This window comes from Mustela nigripes, chromosome 1 (genome assembly GCF_022355385.1).
Source record: "Mustela nigripes isolate SB6536 chromosome 1, MUSNIG.SB6536, whole genome shotgun sequence".
Classification (NCBI taxonomy): Eukaryota; Metazoa; Chordata; class Mammalia; order Carnivora; family Mustelidae; genus Mustela; species Mustela nigripes.
Window position 1 is genome coordinate 204,056,757 of NC_081557.1, and position 19,323 is coordinate 204,076,079.

At 43.8% G+C, this 19,323-nt stretch overlaps 1 protein-coding gene across 9 annotated transcripts in view; it reads left to right on the forward strand.

Annotated features, from left to right (window-relative positions):
* Window positions 1-19,323, forward strand: part of ADD1 (adducin 1) — an 82,491-nt gene that overhangs the window by 47,376 nt on the left and 15,792 nt on the right. For all 9 annotated transcript variants that reach the window (XM_059379789.1, XM_059379800.1, XM_059379755.1 and 6 more), the window contains exons 4-9: window positions 5,176-5,327; window positions 11,189-11,269; window positions 11,515-11,664; window positions 13,708-13,851; window positions 13,959-14,057; window positions 14,780-14,956. In XM_059379789.1, coding sequence (XP_059235772.1) covers window positions 5,176-5,327; window positions 11,189-11,269; window positions 11,515-11,664; window positions 13,708-13,851; window positions 13,959-14,057; window positions 14,780-14,956 — 803 coding nt within the window. The remainder of the gene's footprint in view (window positions 1-5,175; window positions 5,328-11,188; window positions 11,270-11,514; window positions 11,665-13,707; window positions 13,852-13,958; window positions 14,058-14,779; window positions 14,957-19,323) is intronic.

The window sequence follows — 19,323 nt, forward strand, 5'->3', positions numbered from 1 at the left end:
GGTATTATAGCAGTGGATACATTGCTGGGTACAGTAGCAGTGAGCTGGGTTAGTCATTCTTTCTAGGCCTTTTTAGTGGATAGAGGTAGGAAATATATTATTACCTTATGAATTACATGGCATACTGTTGAACGTTGGAATTTTAAGTATACAGTGGAATTATAATTCTATTTAAAATTCAGTACCAAGGGGTTTTTACCTGATCTCCTCTAACCTTTATTTTCCTCTCTTCCACAAAAAAATTCTGATTTTTAAGGACAACAGGAATAACAAAACCAGAATATTACATGATCACTCATTTGTTTTTTCCATGTATCACACACAATAGCGATATCCTACCAATATTATGTTCCCTCTTCATGATTGAAAATAGTTGCATTCTGTGTTGTGAGCATATAACCATGACAGATATCATCTCCATCTTACAACACTCATTTAGTATTATAATTAGTAACTTAATTCTGTAATAAATATATATTTAATGCTCACCACTGCCTTCGTATCAGTGTACTCCTAGTCATTTTGGTTGTCTTAAGTGCCTTCTCTAGTAGCCTTCTCAGAAAATGCTTGTGGAAACAATACTTTGAGTTCTTGCATGCTGGCCTTTATAAGGCAATATGAATTTGGTTTGGTTAGTTAGGCCCTAGACTCATATTTTTGATTTTATGAATCTTAAATGATTTTCTTCTGCCTCAAAGCACTGCTGTTAAAATTGAAGATAATCTTTCCATTTAAGTGACTTGGTCTCTTTTGCTAGATGTTCAGAATACTTTTTTTTTTTCTTTAGAGACTAGCAGTTTTACCAGAATATATGTCTTAGCATTGGTCATCCTGGGTTAATTTTCTCAGATGACGTGGTCTTCCAGATCTTTTGTATTCTAGGAACATTGAATTGGTTTTTAGTGTTTATCCTGTTCCATTTTGTTTCCTACTGCCCAGATGCTGTTGTGTGCATGTTGGAGTTTGTCTTCCTTGACTGTCACTTGTTCTGAAGACCTATTTATTGCTTCATTTCTTTATGATTTAAAAAAATTCTCTTTACATTCTTTTCTTCTACTTTGAGTTTAGTATTATTTTAATACTTTCTTTACCATATTATGAAATAACAGGTTATAGTTTTCATCTGTTTTGTGGACATGTCTTTCTTGTGTGTTTTCATTATCTGTAGGGATGTGGTTCTGCTCTTTTTTCTTGATAGAATTTTTGTATGGTATTTGATCATGGTATTTTTCTGTTCTTTTTTTTTTTTTTTTTAAGATTTTTGTTTATTTATTTTAGAGAGCACAAGGGGGAGGGAAGGACAGAGCAAGAGGGAGAGGGACAAGCAGATTGCCCGCAGAGCCTAGCACTGTAGTTCAGTCCCAGGACCCTGAGATCATGACCCAAGCCAAAGTCAGACAACCAGCTGAGCCAACCAGGCACCCCCTTTTCTTTTCATTTTTACATGAAATTAGTTTTCTTGAAGGATTCTGGTTCAGAAAATCATTTCTTTTATTCTTTTTCTTTTCTTTTCTTTTTTTTAAGGTTTTGTTATTTGACACAGAGAGAGAGAGACAGCAAGAGAAGGAATACAAGCAGGGAGAGTGGGAGAGAGAGAGAAGCAGACTTCCTGCTGAGCAGGGAGCCTGATATGGGGCTCCATCCCAATCTGAGCCAAAGGTAGAGGCTTGACTGAGCCACCCAGGGACCCCCAGAAAAGCTTTTCTAATGTCATGGCTCTAGAGCTCCCTCTTCATTGTTTTTGTGAAGTGCCAAAAAATATGGCAGTTTATTGAAGCGATTGGGTTCTATTCCCCTTCCTTGTTTTTATCTGGATTCTTCACCTCTGTTTTCTTTATAGTTCTGTGTTAGTCATTTTGGGTTCTAATTACCACAGATTTCTTTGTGTGAGACTGTCCTGAAAGTCAGTTTTAAATGGCTAGTTTGGAAAATTTTTTTTAAGGATTTAAGTGTGCAGAACTCCTGGTCTCCGCTGCTATTCTCAAATTGGCCCTCTAAGCTTATTGTAGTGAGTTCCTGGAGGTTCTTTTGGGAGTTTGGCAAATGGTCTATGGTTCCTTCTGCTTCTTCCTTCAGAAATGATGATGTCCTACACTGTATGTCAACCCTACCCAGTTTTTTATGTATATGTGTGTGTGTATATATATGTGTGTGTGTGTGTGTGTTTAAGATTTTATTTATTTATTTGACAGTCAGAGATCACAAGTAGGTGGAGAGGCAGGCAGAGAGAGAGGAGGAAGCAGGCTCCCTGCTGAGCAGACAGCCTGACGTGGGGCTCGATCCCAGGACCCTGGGATCATGACCTGAGCTGAAGGCGGAGGCCTTAACTCACTGAGCTACCCAGGTGCCCGCCCCCCCCGGTTATATTTTTTGTTTCATCATTCTACCTCATTACCTAGTGTTATAGGTATCACCCTTAGGTTTTCGCTTTGCTATCTTAGTTTGTGTAGCTAATTTTTTTGTGCAGGGTCAGGATAGAAATTTAATAAGATTCAAAAACTGTACTCACTGCTACCATCTTCTGAAAATCTTCTAAAAGACAGTTTTTAAGAATTAAAGATCTAAAGTAAATGTTGACCTATGTTAAATCAAGATAATAGGTGGTTTTTTTTTTGTATTGTTCTCTATGTTCTTCTGTATGCTTAAGATAGCTTATAATTAAAGAAAAGATTCAAATTTAGCAACATGTAATGAGGAGTCATGCAGATAGTTTTTTTCTCCCCTTCCTTCCCTGTATGTATGTTTTTGCTTGTTTGTTTTACTTTTTCTTGCCTTATTGCATGGTTGAGAATCACCAGTATTCAGTAAGAATGCCAGAGTATAATTCCTGATTTTGGGAGAGAAACATTCAGTCTTTCATCATTATGCTTGATGTCCCTGGTAGGTTTTTTTGTAGATGTCCCTTATCAAGTTGAGGAGACTTCTATTCCTAATTTGTGGAGTGCTTTTATCCTAAATGGATGTTGAATTTTGTGAAATGCTCTTTCTGTATCTATTAAAATGATCTCATGGTTTTTGTTCTCAATACAGTGAATTGTATTTATTGCTTTTTTTTTTTAAAGATTTTATTTATTTATTTGACAGAGAGATAGATCACAAGTAGGCAGAGATGCAGACAGAGAGAGAGGGGAAAGCAGGCTCCCCGCTGAGTGGAGAGCCCAATGTGGGGCTCCTTCTCAGTTCCCTGATATCATGACCTGAGCTGAAGGCAGAGGCTTAATCCACTGAGCCACCCAGATGCCCCTATTTATTGCTTTCTTGAATGCTGAACCAATTTTGTATGCCTGAGATAATCCCCTTTTGCCCCCATCATGATGTGTTAGTCTGTCTGTTGCTGGACTATTTGCTGAAATTTTGTTAAGTAATTTTTAGTCTGCGTTCATGGGAGATACTTGTCTTTTTTCTCACGTAACACACTGTCTTTTTATGGTTTTGATATCAAGGTGATGCTGGGCCTGATAGAGTGAATTGGAAAGTGTTTCTGGAAGAACTTGTATAGAACTTTTGAGAAGAGTTTTTATGGAATTGGTATTTTTTACTTAAATATATGGTAGAATTCACAGTGATGTCATCTGGGTCTGGAGTTTTCTTTCTTCCTTCCTTTTTTTAAGATGTTATTCATTTATTTATTTTAGAGAAAGGGAGCTCCTGCAAGAAGAGGGAGGGGCTGAGGGTTATGGCAAGGAGGAGGGAAAGAATAACAAGGAGATCCTGCCCTGGGCACAGAGCCCATGTAGGGTTTGATCCCACAACCCTGAGACCACAACTCCAGCTGAAATCAAGAGTGGAAGCTCCCCTGGCCCGGGAGTTTTCTTTATGGCTTTATGGAAATGTTTTTTTTTTTTTTAAAGATTTTATTTATTTATTTGACAGAGAGAAATCACAAGTAGACAGAGAGGCAGGCAGAGAGAGAGGTAAACAGGCTCCCTGCTGAGCAGAGAGCCCGATGCAGGACTCGATCCCAAGACCCTGAGATCATGACCTGAGCTGAAGGCAGCGGCTTAATCCACTGAGCCTCCCAGGCGCCCCTATGGAAATGTTTTTAACTGCAAATTCAGCTTAATGGAAACAGGGCTATTCAGCATGTCTGTTTCTTCTGGAGTGAGCTTTGGTAGCCTATGTCTTTCTAGGATTTTGTCTGTTTCATGTAAATTAAAACGTGCTGGTATAGTTGTTCATATTATCCTGTTATTATCCTTTTTAATGTCATTAGGGTATGTAGTGATGTCCTTTCTCTGTTGCTTCTTACTGGTGACTTCTGCTTCTGCTGTGTTTTGTGGGAATCTGCCTTTTTTTCTTCTTTTATTTTGTTTCCTTTCATTTTGTGTTTCCTTTCTTTTGATTTCATTATTTTGGTTTTAATCCTCAAGATTAAATGTTTTTCTCTATTGTTTTCATTTTTCTAAAGATTGATTTATTCTTAAGAGAGAATGTGAGCAAATGTGTGTGTGGGGGTTGGGCAGAGGGAGAGGGAAAGAGAATCTCCTGCAGACCCCCCACTGAGCACGGAGCCTGATGCAGGGCTGTGTCCCATGACCCTGACACCATGAGCGGAGCCTAAACCAAGAGTCTGATGCCTGACAGTAGCACCCAGGTGCCCTCTTGTTATTTTTCTGTTTGACTGATATCTCCTTTTTCTTCACTCTTTTTTTTTCTTACTCTTTTTGGATTTAGTTTTCTTTCTTAGTTTCATAAGATGAAACCTAGATCATTTAAAAACATTTTTTTTAAGGCTTTATTTATTCATTTGAGAGAAAGAGCATGAACAGGGGAGAGAGATAGAGGGAGAGGGAGAAGACGACTCCCCAATGAGCAGGGAGCCTGATGTTGACTTGATCCCAGAACCCTGAGATCAGGACCTGAGCTGAAGGCAGTTGCTTAATGGACTGAGCCACCTAGGCGCTCTCTTCTTTTCTAATACATATGTTTACTGCTGTAAATTTTCTTATAAGCATCGCTTTACTGCATTCCACAAATTTTGCTACCATTTTTTTCTTGATTTCTAACTTAATTGTATTAATGTTGGGGAACACGATTTTTATGAAATAGTCTTTGAAGTTTTTGAGTCTTACTTCATAGCCCAGTGTAGAATATTAATATCTCAGGATTATTATTACTTGTGTTATATTTTATCAGAAATAGTAAGTGTTTGGGTTTGTTTCTCTTCTATTTCAGGTCTTGGTATGGTAACTCCTGTGAATGACCTGAGAGGATCTGATTCAATCGCCTATGACAAAGGGGAGAAATTACTGCGGTGTAAGTTGGCAGCATTTTATCGGCTGGCAGATCTCTTTGGATGGTCTCAGCTTATCTACAATCATATCACAGTGAGTATTAAATGGGGTAGTAACCGAGTAATAAATGGACTATTACGTATCTGGCACCACCTCTTCCCGTTTAGGGAAAGAAGGGTCAACTGAGCTGAAGTCAGTCTTGGAATACCTTCTTTCTCATTCCTGACTGCAGAGTATAATCATCTGAGAATTATGTAGTTTGAATTAAAAATTACAAGGACAGTACTTTAAAACTCACTTTTTGCATACTGACCTTATAAATGAGCGTTTACCAAAGTATAGTTTTCTCCTGTTACCTGGGGTCTTGCTTTCTGCAGCTTCAGTTAAACTTGCTGTTGGCCAGTCCAGAAATTCATGGCCCTGCTTCTGGTGTATCATCAAGGTCAGTGGTAGCCGCTCGCTGAGTCACACGCCCACAGCACTCACCTCTTGCAGCTCCTCACAGGGGCAGTTGATCACCTACATCATCACAAGAAGAAGGGTGAGCACAGGGAAGTGAGACATTTTGAGAGAGAGGGAGAGATCATATTCACACAACTTTCATTGTAGTGTATTATTATACTTATTCTAGTTTATTATTCGTTATTGTTATTAATCTCTTGCTGTGCCTAGTTTATAAATCAGACTTTATCATTGGTATGTAGACATAGGGGAAAATAGTGTATATCGGGTTTGGTACTGTCTGCAGTTTCTGGCATCCACTGGGGGTCTTGGAATGTCTCCCTAGGATACAGGCCATTCCCAAAAATCTTTTTATGTCTAAAAACCAAAGAATGAAGATGTTTGTTTTATTTCTTGTTCTGACCCAAGTCTTCTATTTCTCATAGTTCCTTTCCTTTCCTTTCCTTTCCTTTCCTTTTCTTTTCTTTTCTTTTCTTTCCTTTTTAAAAGATTGTTTTTATTTGGCAGAGAGAGCACAAGCAGAGGGAGCAGCCGGCAGAGGGAGAGGGAGAAACAGACTCCCCGCTGAGCAGGGAGTCTGATATGGGACTCAGTCCCGGGACCCTGGGATCAGGACCTGGGTCGAAGGCAGACGCTTAACTGACTGAGCCACCCAGGCGTCCCATCTCATAGTTTTTTCTTTAGCTGCTCCAGTTTTAGCTATTTTTTAACATTATCAGGACTTTTGTTTTCTTCTTTCAGTAAGTATTTACTTTGTGTCTGCTGTAAATATTGATTCTGTATCAAGCATTATTCTAGCTCTGGGGTTCTGTCATGGAGTGAGACAGGTCCTGCCTTTTTGGCTCGTCCTTTCTACATCCCAAGCCACTGGCCCCTGTTTCCTCCCTGTTTGGTACAGCTTGGTGTATCCTGTCCGTGCCACTCTTCGCCAGTACTATGCTATCCGTCCCTGCCCCCAAGCACCAGACCCTGCTGCAGGGAGCCTCAACACACCCCACTGGCTTTCTTCTTAGACTGCAGCCCCAGTTGCAAATGAATCCCCAGTGCTGCCTGGCACTGTAGAACGTCTCACTTAGCCAGCTCACTCGTGTTTCTCTACTCTGTCTATTGTCCTCGAAACTCTTGACCTCTTTTCTCCTAGCAAATGAGCACAGTGTGTCACAGAGCATGTGGGAGCACCTGACCACCTGCAGCCAAACCTTGTTTCCCAGTTGGAGTTTCACCCCGTCTCTTGCCCCCTTTGATTCCTAGTGCCTTGTCAGGTTTCTGTTTTTCTCTTTGCTCTTCTGTTGAGATAACCTCTTTCTCTGACTTTTATACTTATTCCAGTCTCTGTTTCTTCATTGAATTTCTGTTACTGGATATTTCAAGTTATTAATATAGTGCCTACTTCTAGTAATAAGTGTGCCTCCCACGGATGTCTGCAGAAGTCAGTCCTGCTGGTACTCTCACCTCCCCTAGGGCCACTGCTGTTAACAGCCGCTTAGACTGTTTTACCCTTTTCTTCAGAGCCAGCGCACATGTAGGAGATTTTCATACGTGGACTGGTAGTGGTGCTAGGTTTGCTCCATTGTAGCCTGCAGGGAGTGCTAAGCCTCTGAGGAGGAGGGTGGTCTGGAGCCCACCTTTTTGGCTAGTGCACTGTGCTTCTGGGACATGGTATGGATCTTGGCCAGAGATGTTGTGTTACCCTCCCCTCTCTCTCTTCCCCATGTTGCCATTAAAGTTCGCTTTTGAAAATGCAAACCTGGCCCTTTCGTGTCCCCACGGTCAGGCCTGTAGGATATTACCTCCACCGAGCACACCTACTCCATTTCCCCCAAAGCAGTTACTATCACCCATACTTTCCATTTGCTTGTCTGCCATCCATCTCCACTCACAGGAACATTGAGTCTGTGAAGGGTGCTTCTGTAGGTACACAACAACCCAAAATCCAGCCTCAGTAAAAATGTCGAACAGGAACTGGGAACTCCGTGGTGCCTTGTGGTGCTTGCTTAGAGGGTCCACTTAGCCTGCCACTTCTGCCAGTTCTTCCAGTTCTGTCCCTGGCACCTGCATGAGAATTGCCAGCATCTGTGACTGATCCTGCTTGACAGAGTGCTCTGTGGAGGGAGTTTTATGCTCAATGGTTGGCTGAGTTCCATGAAAATGTTACATCTACAATCAGAAACTTAATCCTTGGCTTTACTAACAGCTTCATATTCTTTGGGGGTTTTAAAATGCTGTTTACCAGTAGTCCCCACTATGAATGCTGTTTAAGTTTAACTTGCTGAAATTGCTTTTACCACCCATTACCCCCTTTATTTAGTACTTGGCAGAATTAAAACATTAGTTAATGTTCACTCTTTTGTAGATGATCTGGGTGGCCTTTAATACTTATGAGTAGAGAAGATACTGAAGCACAAAAAATATTTCCTGTATCTTGTGAACTAGAGAATCTTTGAGGAAGAAAATTTTATTCTTATTTTTTTAACTACTTATGGCATTCATTTTTTGTTTTACAATCTAAGTGTTATCATATAAACTCTTTTTTTTTTTTTTAAAGATTTTATTTATTTATTTGACAGAGAGAAATCACAAGTAGACAGAGAGGCAGGCAGAGAGAGAGAGAGGGAAGCAGGCTCCCTGCCGAGCAGAGAGCCCGATGCGGGACTCGATCCCAGGACCCTGAGATCATGACCTGAGCCGAAGGCAGTGGCTTAACCCACTGAGCCACCCAGGCGCCCCTATCATATAAACTCTTAACAGAAAATAAATATTAACAGTATTTGTCAGTGCAACCAAAAAGTGCTACCAGGTCACTGTGCCCTTTCTTTGAAAGGGGGCCTAGGGATTTTCTGCTGAAGGGAGTTAAGAGCGCTAGCAGGCATTGGAGGATTGGAGATGATTGTTTGCATTAGATCTCTGTCTTAAGATCACATCAGGTTTCGAGAAGCTTTGGAGGGGTGTGTGTCAGAAGCCACGGTGGCCCAGTTAGCATGGGAGCTGGACTTCTCCTCGTGGTGGCGCTTAGCTAATGCTGAGGCCTTTCCACCTCTAAATACCTCTTGGTTCAGCTCCAGCGTGAACTGCGGGGTGTGCTAAGCCTCGGGGGTGGGGGGGAAGGTCTGGAGCCCACCTTTGTGGCCAGTGTGCTATATTTCTGGGACATGGTGTAGATCTTTACCAGAGAGGCTGTGTTGGGTGTCTTTGGTTTTTAGGGAGTGACCTTAAAATCTTCGATGTGAGTGCTCAGTCCTTCTGGACAGACAAGGGGCACCAGGTGTGTAGAAACATATGCAGTGAGGGTGGCACCAGCCCTTCGGAAACTTTCTTGCAGATATTCTCTGCTCTTGTTTACTTCACACCTATATTTAGTACTTTCGCCTTTATAATTTAGAGAGAGAGAGAGTGCGTGCCTGCATGTGTGCGCATGTGGTGGGGAGGGGCAAAAGGAGAGAAAAAGAGAATCTCAAGCAGGCTCCACACCCAGCATGGAGCCAGATACAGGTTCGATCTCACAACACTGAGATCATAACCTGAGCCAAATCACAAGTCAGATGCTTAACAAAGTGAGCCACACAGGTGCCCCAGCACTTTTTCCTTTTTTGCTTCAGACTCAGAAAATTGTATATTTTAAGCTTTTTCTATTAAAATATGTAGATTTGATAGGTTTTTTTTTTTTTTTTTTTGAGATACATTTTGTTTGAGAGAGCAAGAGAGAGCATGAGCAGGGGGTGGGACAGAGGAAGAAGAAGAAGTAGACTCTGCACTGAGTGGAAGCCCATCACAGGGCTCCATCCTAGGACCCTGAGATCATTACCTGAGCCGAAAGCAAGAGCCAGGCGCCCAACCAAGTGAGCCATCCAGGTATCCCTAGATTTGCTAGGCTCTTAAGTCAAGGAAGAAAAACTGTTAGTATTCTTTATAATAAAATTTGAGTCTAAATATCCAGGAGTAGGTGGGATGTGGCCCCATTATTAACACCAGTTTGAGAGAATGTTGTATGCTATGAACAACGTTATAAAGACCATGTGAAGAAATGAGAAGTCATTATAAGCAAGAGAGCATACAGTGTCTATAGCTAGTAACTGTACACACAAGGTCTGCATGGTGTTAGGGAAGCATGTTATTGGCTTTGTAGTAGGTTTTTAACGTGGAACCTGATAGCATGCTTTTAAAATGTATACTCTTGACAAAAAGTTCAAGAGTAGCTAAGATGAAGTAAGTAAGGAGTTTTTCCTACCGGCTGTCATCTTATAAAGTGATGGTAATTAGAATAGTGCTTTGGGCAAAGGAAGAGACAGACCAGTGGGACAGAACAGAACCTGGAGCCAGATTTCATGTACTGAAATCAGAGACAGAGAAGAGTCTGCATTGTGGATTGTAATTGACGCTGACACAATTGGACTGAAAAATCGAAATTGGAAAGTTATATATTTATACCCACAAAGCAATTCCGCGAATTCAGAAGTTTTTTTTTTAATTGGTCAGGCCACACCCCACTGCCTTTTAAAAGTCATTTTATTTTACTTTTTTAAGATTTATTTTATTATTTTTGACAGACATCACAAAAGGTAAAGAGGCAGGCAGAGAGAGAGGGGGAAGCAGCCTCCCCGCTGAGCAGAGAGCCAAAGGCAGAGACTTTAACCCACTGAGCCACCAAGGTGCCCTCAGAATTTTTTTTTTAATTTTAAAGATTTTATTTATTTGAGAGAGAGAGCATGAGTGGGAGGGATGGGTAGAGGGAGAAGCAGGCTGCCTGTGTGGGGCTCGATCCCAGGACCCTGGGATCATGACCTAGGCTGAAGGTAGGTGCTTAACCCAGGTACCCCTAGATTGTAATTTTTAAAGAAGATGGCAGTAGAAGCACAGAGCTCCCATACCCTGCTGGAAGGAGTGTACATTTAATTAGGTCCTTTGGATATAATTTAGTGTGTCTGAAAAAACCTGACCATGTATGCTGGGAGACAGGTACAAGAACGTTCCCGGCACTGGGTTACGTAGGAAAACAGGAGCCATGGGCATTGACAGAAGAATGGACACATTTGTTGTGTATTCATCCAGTATATGAGTATCATAATGTGGAGGAATCTCAGAAATAATGTGGAGGAAGAAAGGTCACTGAAAAATGCAGTATGATTCCAATTATTTGAGGTTTTGAGCACTAAAGACAAAGTCTGTTTGGACAAAAGTAAGTTTTGGTTTCCACCATGATATGCCTGAGGAGTGGCGTCTTTCTGCATGTGGTGCTGATTTGGTAGCCGCAGGTTTCCTCTTTATGAAGTCAGTTGTCATGAATGTGACCAGGATGCATGTTATATACCCGAGACGTGACTACAGTATGATGATGGAAGCTTCCAATCCTTTTAGTTCCGTGACAGACGCTGTACCTATGGGCTTTCCTGCATAGCTCACAGAATGCGCACAATAAACCTGTGAATTTGTGTATAGAAAGAGATGTGAATATTTTCAGTTGGATTTTTGAGCTGACTCAGCAATTTTTCTTACAGACCAGAGTGAGCTCTGAGCAGGAACATTTCCTCATTGTTCCCTTTGGACTTCTCTATAGTGAAGTGACTGCATCCAGTTTGGTAAGAATATCCTTTTCCTCTTGGGTGTCATGTGTGTCTAGGTCATAGTTGATAATTAAATACATTTTAATCCCATGAGACATAAAATCCAAGAAAGAGGACAAAGTTTGTGTTTTGTGTGATAAACTCAGAAAAAAAAAGCTTTAGAATTAGTTATAAACACTTTAAACTTTGGCTGAAATAATTTCTAGGAAGGGTCATTTGAAATCCTCTTGACATCTTAAATTTTTTTTGCTTATTTTCAGGTTAAAGTCAATATACAAGGAGAGATAGTAGATCGTGGAAGTACTAACCTAGGAGTAAACCAGGCTGGCTTTGTGTTACACTCTGCCATCTACGCTGCGCGACCAGACGTCAAGTGCGTGGTGCATATCCACACGCCGGCAGGGGCTGCGGTGAGTGTGCTGCTCCCCGAGCGAATCGGAGTGAAAGCTGTGGAGCGGGGGGCGCTTCACGTGTCCTCATGGTTGTGCTCTCTTGAGGCAACAAGTCAATAAGCCTGGTTTTGTGGAGTAGAAAAAGTCTTTGACTAAGTTTACTTTCTTAAAAGAATTTTTTTTCCTTTTAAGGGGTCTATACACTCTCTAATTTTGGAAAACCTGTGTGAATCTGAAAGTGTCCATTAGACTTAACAGAAACTTGGAGTGTGTTGGGGGTGAGGTCAGACTTCAGTGTGGGGAAGACCGCTGGGAGCTGCAGAGGGAGGGCCGTAAGCAGACTCCTTGTCTGTGAAGAGGGTTTGTGGGGGGTGCCAGACAGGCTGCAGGGGGAGGATGCGGTGGTCTCCGGGAAGTGCTACGGGGATGCAGGAGGCCTGGACCTGCTCATGGTCCCTGGGGTGCCGTATAGGGGTGGCAGACGTGAGAAGGGGATGGTTGAGGCCTGGAAGCCTCTAGGCCAGGGCTGGATCATGATAGGAAGGAGAGGAGGAACGGCTGTGACAAGAGGAAGGCACAGACCTTGTAAGCTGTTGGGAGACCTGGCCTCTGAGCCCGGAGCTTCCCCAGAGCCCACCTCAGCACAGTCAACAAGCCTGGGCCCTTCTTGTGCCCACGGGCCAGACCTCCCAGCCTGAACATGCTGGTTGTTAGTATGATCATGTGACAGTGAAACGCTTTAACTCTCCAGAATTGGCTTTTTATCACCGATTGTATATTCTAATGACTTTTTGGACTTATTTTTACCACACCATAACCTCGTGGATTCAATAATGCTGAATGTTTACCTGATGTTTTAATGTCATGTGTATTGGATTGTTTCAATGAATGTTTGATCTGTCTGGCTTAGTTATTTTACTTTGAATATGTGGTTCTAGATGTCAACATAAGAGTTTTAGTAGAGCTATCATTTTCTGAAATTTTTTCTAAAAAAAAAAGCGTGCTCTTCCAGCCACAAAAAGTCCATGCATTTTAACGAACTATTAGCGGTACTTTTAAAAACATGGTTATAAACAGCTTACTGTATAATTATTTTTTGAAGATTTTATTTATTGATTTGACAGAGAGAGAGATCCCAAGTAGACTGAGAAGCAGGCAGAGGGGTGGGGGCGAAGCAGGCTCCCCGCTGAGCAGAGAGCCCGATTCGGGGCTTGATCCCAGGACCCTGGGATTATGACCTGAGCCGAAGGTAGAGGCTTTAACCCACTGAGCCACCCAGGAGCCCCTGTATAATTTATTTTAAAACATGCCAGATCACTTCACTTGGAAATTTCTTCTCCTAGGAAGGCTGATGCCGTGAGAGAGATTAAATGTGACGTTGCTACCTTTTTTTGTGGTGGCGTCTTTTAGATGAACTTGTGTGCAGTTGTTGCCCTTGTGGATACTCTTGGAATCTTTGGAGCCTGTTAGTTGAGGTAGAAATCCTTAAAAGTTAGCACATTCCAAAGTCAGTTTGGGAACATTAAGGAAATTAAGGGCTTTATGAACACTTAGGATTGTTTTATTGCAATAGAAGAGAAATTATACAGCATAATTATTCTAAACTTCAGAAATTGGCTCTTATCTACATTTCACGTTTCATTCTCCCCTACAGCCTGAGATGACAGGTGGGTCAGAACCTTTCAGCATGTCCAAACCTTCTCTTTGCAGGGTCATGGCTCACTCAGAGGGAGCCCTTGTCATACTTTGCAGTAGGGCCGGGCTCATCTTGTGAGGAAGCCTGAGCTCATATAGCATTATGATCAGTGTGGGAGAAGTCCAGAAAGACGTGGAATTTCTTTTGAGGCTCTCCCAGCATTGTGATGCCTTTGATTTTTAAGTGTCCATCTGTAGTAAGCCCCAGAAGTAAAGTTCATCTTAAATTCATAGGTTCATTTCTTTCTGAGAAGAGAACAAAATAAAATATGTTCCCCTTTTTATTTCTTTGAGGAAAGCATTTGCCACGTCATTAAGGTGTGACTGTTGATTTGTCTTCATTCATGGTGACTGCTTGTTCTCTAGGTCTCGGCGATGAAATGTGGCCTCTTGCCAATCTCCCCGGAGGCACTTTCCCTTGGAGAAGTGGCTTACCATGATTACCATGGGATTCTGGTTGAGGAGGAGGAAAAAGTATTAATTCAGAAAAATTTGGGGCCTAAAAGCAAGGTCAGTAGGCATCTAATCTGGTATTTAAATTGTGCAGGAAAGAAGAAAAAAGTCAGAGTAAGCTGTCTTCTTGCGTAGCTCCCTCGAGCTTTCGTGTCTCCCTACAGGTTCTTATTCTCCGGAATCACGGGCTCGTGTCAGTCGGAGGGAGTGTTGAGGAGGCCTTCTACTATATCCATAATCTGGTGGTCGCGTGTGAGATCCAGGTGGGCGGGGACCAGTTTCTGTAGGCTATGACTTATTTTGGCGTTTGCAGGGTTCTTGCAGATTTTTGATACTTAAGTATAGTAGGAATGAGTTTTTGCATAATCTCTTTGCCTGAGGTTGAGCTAGTGGATTTGGAAACTGACCAGAGCAAATGCCATTTTACCCATTTAAGTTGGTGAATGGTATTGGGCTTTTCATTTCTATTGTTTGTTATTCAAATATAGACGTCACCATCACTTACAGAATGCTAGTGTGTGCCAGCCCCATATCAGGTGCTTCATTTACATGTTATTTCGTTTGCCCCTCATGGCCCTGTTCGTGGAGGCAAGTACAGAGAGGGAGACACTTGCCTGGGCGCCACCAAGCCAGTTGTGTTCAATCCCAAGTCTGTGCTCTCCCCACTGGAACCTTAACTTCATCTAGGCAGCACTGCAGTCCCCAGGCTCCTTCATACAGCCTTAAAAGGGGCTTTGTTTCCCCGTTTCTCCTCCAAGCATGAGGACCCAGTATCTTTGTTTTGCTAATGAAGAACTTCTGAAAATGACTTTATGTGTGGGTTATCTGTCTCTGTCCATCCTTCAGTTTTTATTCTTACACTCTGATGGCTTGGTTTCGTCCGAGACCTACATTTCTGTTTGAGTCATCTCTTGTCGTCATCTGATCTGATCCTTTTGTCCTTGGCAAGAAACTCAAACGGTACTATTTGCTTGTTTTGGAAAAGGTTCGAACTCTGGCCAGTGCAGGAGGGCCGGACAACTTAGTCCTCCTGGATCCTGGCAAGTACAAAGCCAAATCCCGTTCCCCGGAGTCCCCAGGAGGGGAGGGTACCAGCTCACCTCCTAAGTGGCAGATTGGCGAGCAGGAGTTTGAAGCCCTTATGCGGATGCTCGATAATCTGGTAAGATCATTGTTACCACCTGACAATAAAGCTTCTGTTCCAAAAGCAGCAATGTCGGTGTTTTTATAGCAAGTGAAATTGCTGTCTTCACGCAGTGTGTGAATGCCTTCCCCTCAAAAATCATGAAGAAGCACCAGGGCAATTGAACTCCTAAGCTAAGTCACAATAAAATAGGGAGGGTTGCTTGTGTTCCTTTATTGTTCGAAAGGAGTCACCTTTGTGGAGACAGGAGCAGAGAGCATGCCTGCTCAGAAGTGGACAGTTTGGCCCTGGAGCAGCAGTTAGCAGCGCCTGACCTCCCACAAGCAGGCCGGGTGGGGGGGGGTAAGGGGGGTGGGGAGCTTTAGCGTAGCAAGATGGAGCCCCCCCCCCCCCCCCCCCCCCCCGCACGCCGTGTGCTGCCATAGCTGTGGCGGGTGCTGTCGATGGCAGCACGGGGGCCTATGGGGCTCGTGGGGCCCATTCTAGCCTAACAGGACTGTTGGACCAGGGCACAGGTGGAACGGGTGGCCTCAGGAGGCAGGAAGTCTAACTTCCTTAAAGATTTTGGAACAGAAAGAGTATCAGATTCAGTGTGTGCGAAGTGTCCTCGGGCTGGATTTGTTAAGTCAGGGCGGAATGAACAGAGAAAGCAGAATCTTCCATAACTCCTGAATTCACTGGCCCCGTAAAGATGGATTGCGTTAACTGACCAGCTGCTCTTGAGCCTGTAGCCACTAAAAGAACACAAGGAGTGCATGACCTAGCTAGGGAGATGGACACACAATGCTAGAGGCAGCTGAGCGTTTGGGATCTGAGTTCTGACAGGGCGTGATGAGGGCTGCAGAGGTGGAGACAGGGCACAGCCCAGGTCACGAGGAGCAAGAGGAGGAACAGAGCTCACTAAGGAGATAAAAGAAGCCGCTGGCATTAGGTGGGAGGGGCAGTGGTGGCTCAGGTGTCAGCACTGGGCGGCAGGTTACCCCAAGGGGCCTGACGAGGCAGAGAGTGCTGGGGTGGCTTCTTCTCTTCTCCTGGCAGGCACTCTAATGTCTCACTGCTCTGTGACCCTGAAGTCAGGCAGGGAACAGGAGAAAGGACTAAGAATGGAGAATGCCAGCCCACCACATGTTGTGTGCTCAGTGCCTTCTCAAAGAGGGAGAGAAACCAGAATTAGGCAATAACTCTAATTTGCTAGAGGAGGGAGAGGAAGGATGAAAGATGAATCGTTGAAGTGCTTGTTACAAGGGTGTGGTATTCGGTGTCCTTACTACACATGGTCGCACAGTCGTTATTGTCATTTAAAAAAAATTAATTTAAAATTTTAAATTCATTTTTTAAAATTAAATTAATTAACTTATTTATTTATTGACAGAGAGATCACAAATAGGCAGAGAGTCAAGCAGAGAGAGAGAGAGGGGGAAGCAGGTTCCCTGCTGAGCAGAGAGCCTGATGCAGGGCTCGATCCCAGGACCCTGGGATCATGACATGAGCTGAAGGCAGAGGCTTTAACCCACTGAGCCACCCATGCATCCCGTTATTGTAATTTTTTTTTTTTAAAGATTTTATTTATTCATCAGAGAGAGAGAGAGAGAGAGCACAGGCAGACAGAATGGCAGGCAAAGGCAGAGGGAGAAGCAGGCTCCCCGCCAAGCAAGGAGCCCGATGTGGGACTCGATCCCAGGACGCCGGGACCATGACCTGAGCCGAAGGCAGCTGCCCAACCAACTGAGCCACCCAGGCGTCCCGCGTTATTGTAATTTTTTAAAAAAGATTTTATTTATTTGACAGGGAGAGCAAGAGCGTATAAGCAGGGGAAGGGGCACTGGAAAGGGAGAAGCAGGAGAGGGAGAAGCAGACTCCCCACTGAGTGGGGAGCCCAATAATGCAGGACTTGATCCCAGAACCCTGGGATTGTGACCTGAGCCAAAGGCAGACACTTAACCTACTGAGCATCCCAAGTGTCCTGATTATTGTCATTTAAAAAAAAATTTATTTGACAGAGACACAGGGAGAGAGGGAACACAAGCAGGGGGAGTGGGAGAGAGAGAAACAGGCTTCCTCCTGAGAGGGACCCTGGGACCACAACTCAAGCTGAAGACAGATGCTTAATGACTGAGTCATCCAGGCCGCTGCTAATAGTCCACATTTTAGTGTAGCATTTGATTAACCATGTATGTTTGCCCATAATTGAGCAGGGTACATGATAGTTGAAGATTCTCATACTTTAAGACCTATTTGAACATAGAGTTAGAAGAAATGCTAAATTGCTTCCCTGAAAAACCAAGATGTAATTCCAGCTTGTCAAAGAAGGAAGGAATCCTTATGTTCAGCTGTAAGCCACTGCCCTACAGCAGGTCTGAGGCCTGAGGATTGCTTCTCATTTTAGGATTGTAGCATTTAAAGGGGAAGTATAAGAAACCGTACCCTCTGAGGATAAGGTTTTGTGATGTTCTAGTGGTTTATCTTGGAGTCATGGTGACTACTTAGGTGTCTTCCTGAGGAAGAAGACACTGCAGTTGTTAAGAACCGTGTTTTGCTGAAGGTGGCCTTTTCACCACCGAGTGGTTAGCACTCAGCGTCAGTGGCACGCTCAGCAGTGGAAATGCTGCGGGGTGGACACTTGGCTGTCTTCCTGAGGGCAGCAGTGGGGGAAACAAACAGCCACCGAGTGATGACTTCGTTTCGGGATTGTTACCACCGTTTTTTGAACGTAGTAAAGGAATGATTGGTAATGAAAGTGGTCTCCAAGGAAGAGGAGCACCCAAAGGGAGCAAATTCCTCCCCTTCCGTCTTACAGGACAGAATTGGGAGAAACATGAAGGATTCTAAAGCTCCTCGGCAGGCAGAGCACCAGCCGTGGCCCCTCTTGCATGACCAGCCTCTGATTCTCTGGTCACTCCCTGTTCCTTTGTGGTTGTGAATGACTTGGTCCAGACATGCAGCTGTGGGTCAGGAGCTGGCTGAACCAGATTCTTGGCTTAGGGTCTCACAAGGAAGGCTGTAGTCACCGTGTCAGCCAGGACTGGATGTTATCAGAAGGCTGGGTGGGGGAGAATCCACTTCTAGGCTCCTTGGGAGTGTGGGCAGGATTGATTTTCCTAACAGCTGTAAGAGTCCTGGCAGCTTGGTTTTCCAGAGTCAGTGATGGACAGAGAGACTCTCTCAGCATGGGTGCCATACTTGGGGTGCTTGGGTGGTGTAGTCGGTTGAGCTCCTAACTCTTGGTTTTAGCTCAGTGACATCACAATCTCGGGGTGGTGGAATCAAGTCCCATGTCAGTCTCTGCAGTTGGCATGGGGTCTACCTGAAGTTCTCTCTTCCTCTTCCTCTGCCCCTCCCACTCAGGCGCTCTCTTGTGTGCATGCTCTCTCTGAAATAAATCAATCTTAAAAACAACAACAACAAAAGGATGGGTGCTACACTCGTAAGTAATGCATCCAATCACCTTTGCCAAATTCTGCTGATTAGAAGCCAGTTAGGTCCTGCCGAGCTCCAGGAGGGAGGAGCTGCAGCAGGCAGGTGGGGGGTGGTGTGCTGTGGAATGGGGTCATCATGAAGTCTGTATGCCACAGCCACCAGGTGCTAAGCACTGGTTAGGAGTAAGATGTCACACTTGCCTTGGGGAGAGTGTCTTTATAACTCAACACACAGGCCAGTCCAGCATGCAGGCCCAGTGCTATGACAGTGTGTTCTTGAGGTGTGAACCTGCAGGGCCCCATCGTAATGCCCTTAGTGAGTGGTTATGAGGCAGAATGGAAGGTTCAACTTGAGCGTTGTTACATTCAAAAGTAAAGCAGTTTTGTCAGGAACCTTTGACCTTCCCCAAAGATTGTGACAGTATCTAAACTTTATCCTAAAAGGTAAACAAAAAGCTAAGTATTAATTAATACAGCCTGTACTCTAGCCAGCAGCAAGTAAGCCGTGTTTAAATATTGAATTTATTAACTGTCTGAAACCGAGCACACTGCCTAACCAGTTCTCAGGTCAGAACATAGCAGCACCGGGGTGCCTGGCTGGCTCAGTCACTGGAGCATGGGACGCTTGACCTCAGCGTTGTGAGTTCAAGCCCCGTGTTGGGTGTGGAGCCTCCTTTAAAACAAATAAAAGAAAACAAAACACCCCAGCAGCATCTCAGGACCCTGTGTCCCTTTCAGGCACTTACCCATCCCAGGGGTGACCACTGCCACTGTGGTTTTACCTCTTTTTATCCTTTTTATGAATGGAAGAATACAGTGTGTTTTTTCCCATTTGGTTCCTTTGACTCCACATCATTTTTGTGAGATTCCCTCTAATGTCGCCCCCGGTCCTGGAGTATTTGCTCAGGTTCCAGGTCCCTAGTTCATTGTGTGGACGTCCCTCAGTTGGCCTGCTCAGGTATTGCTCGC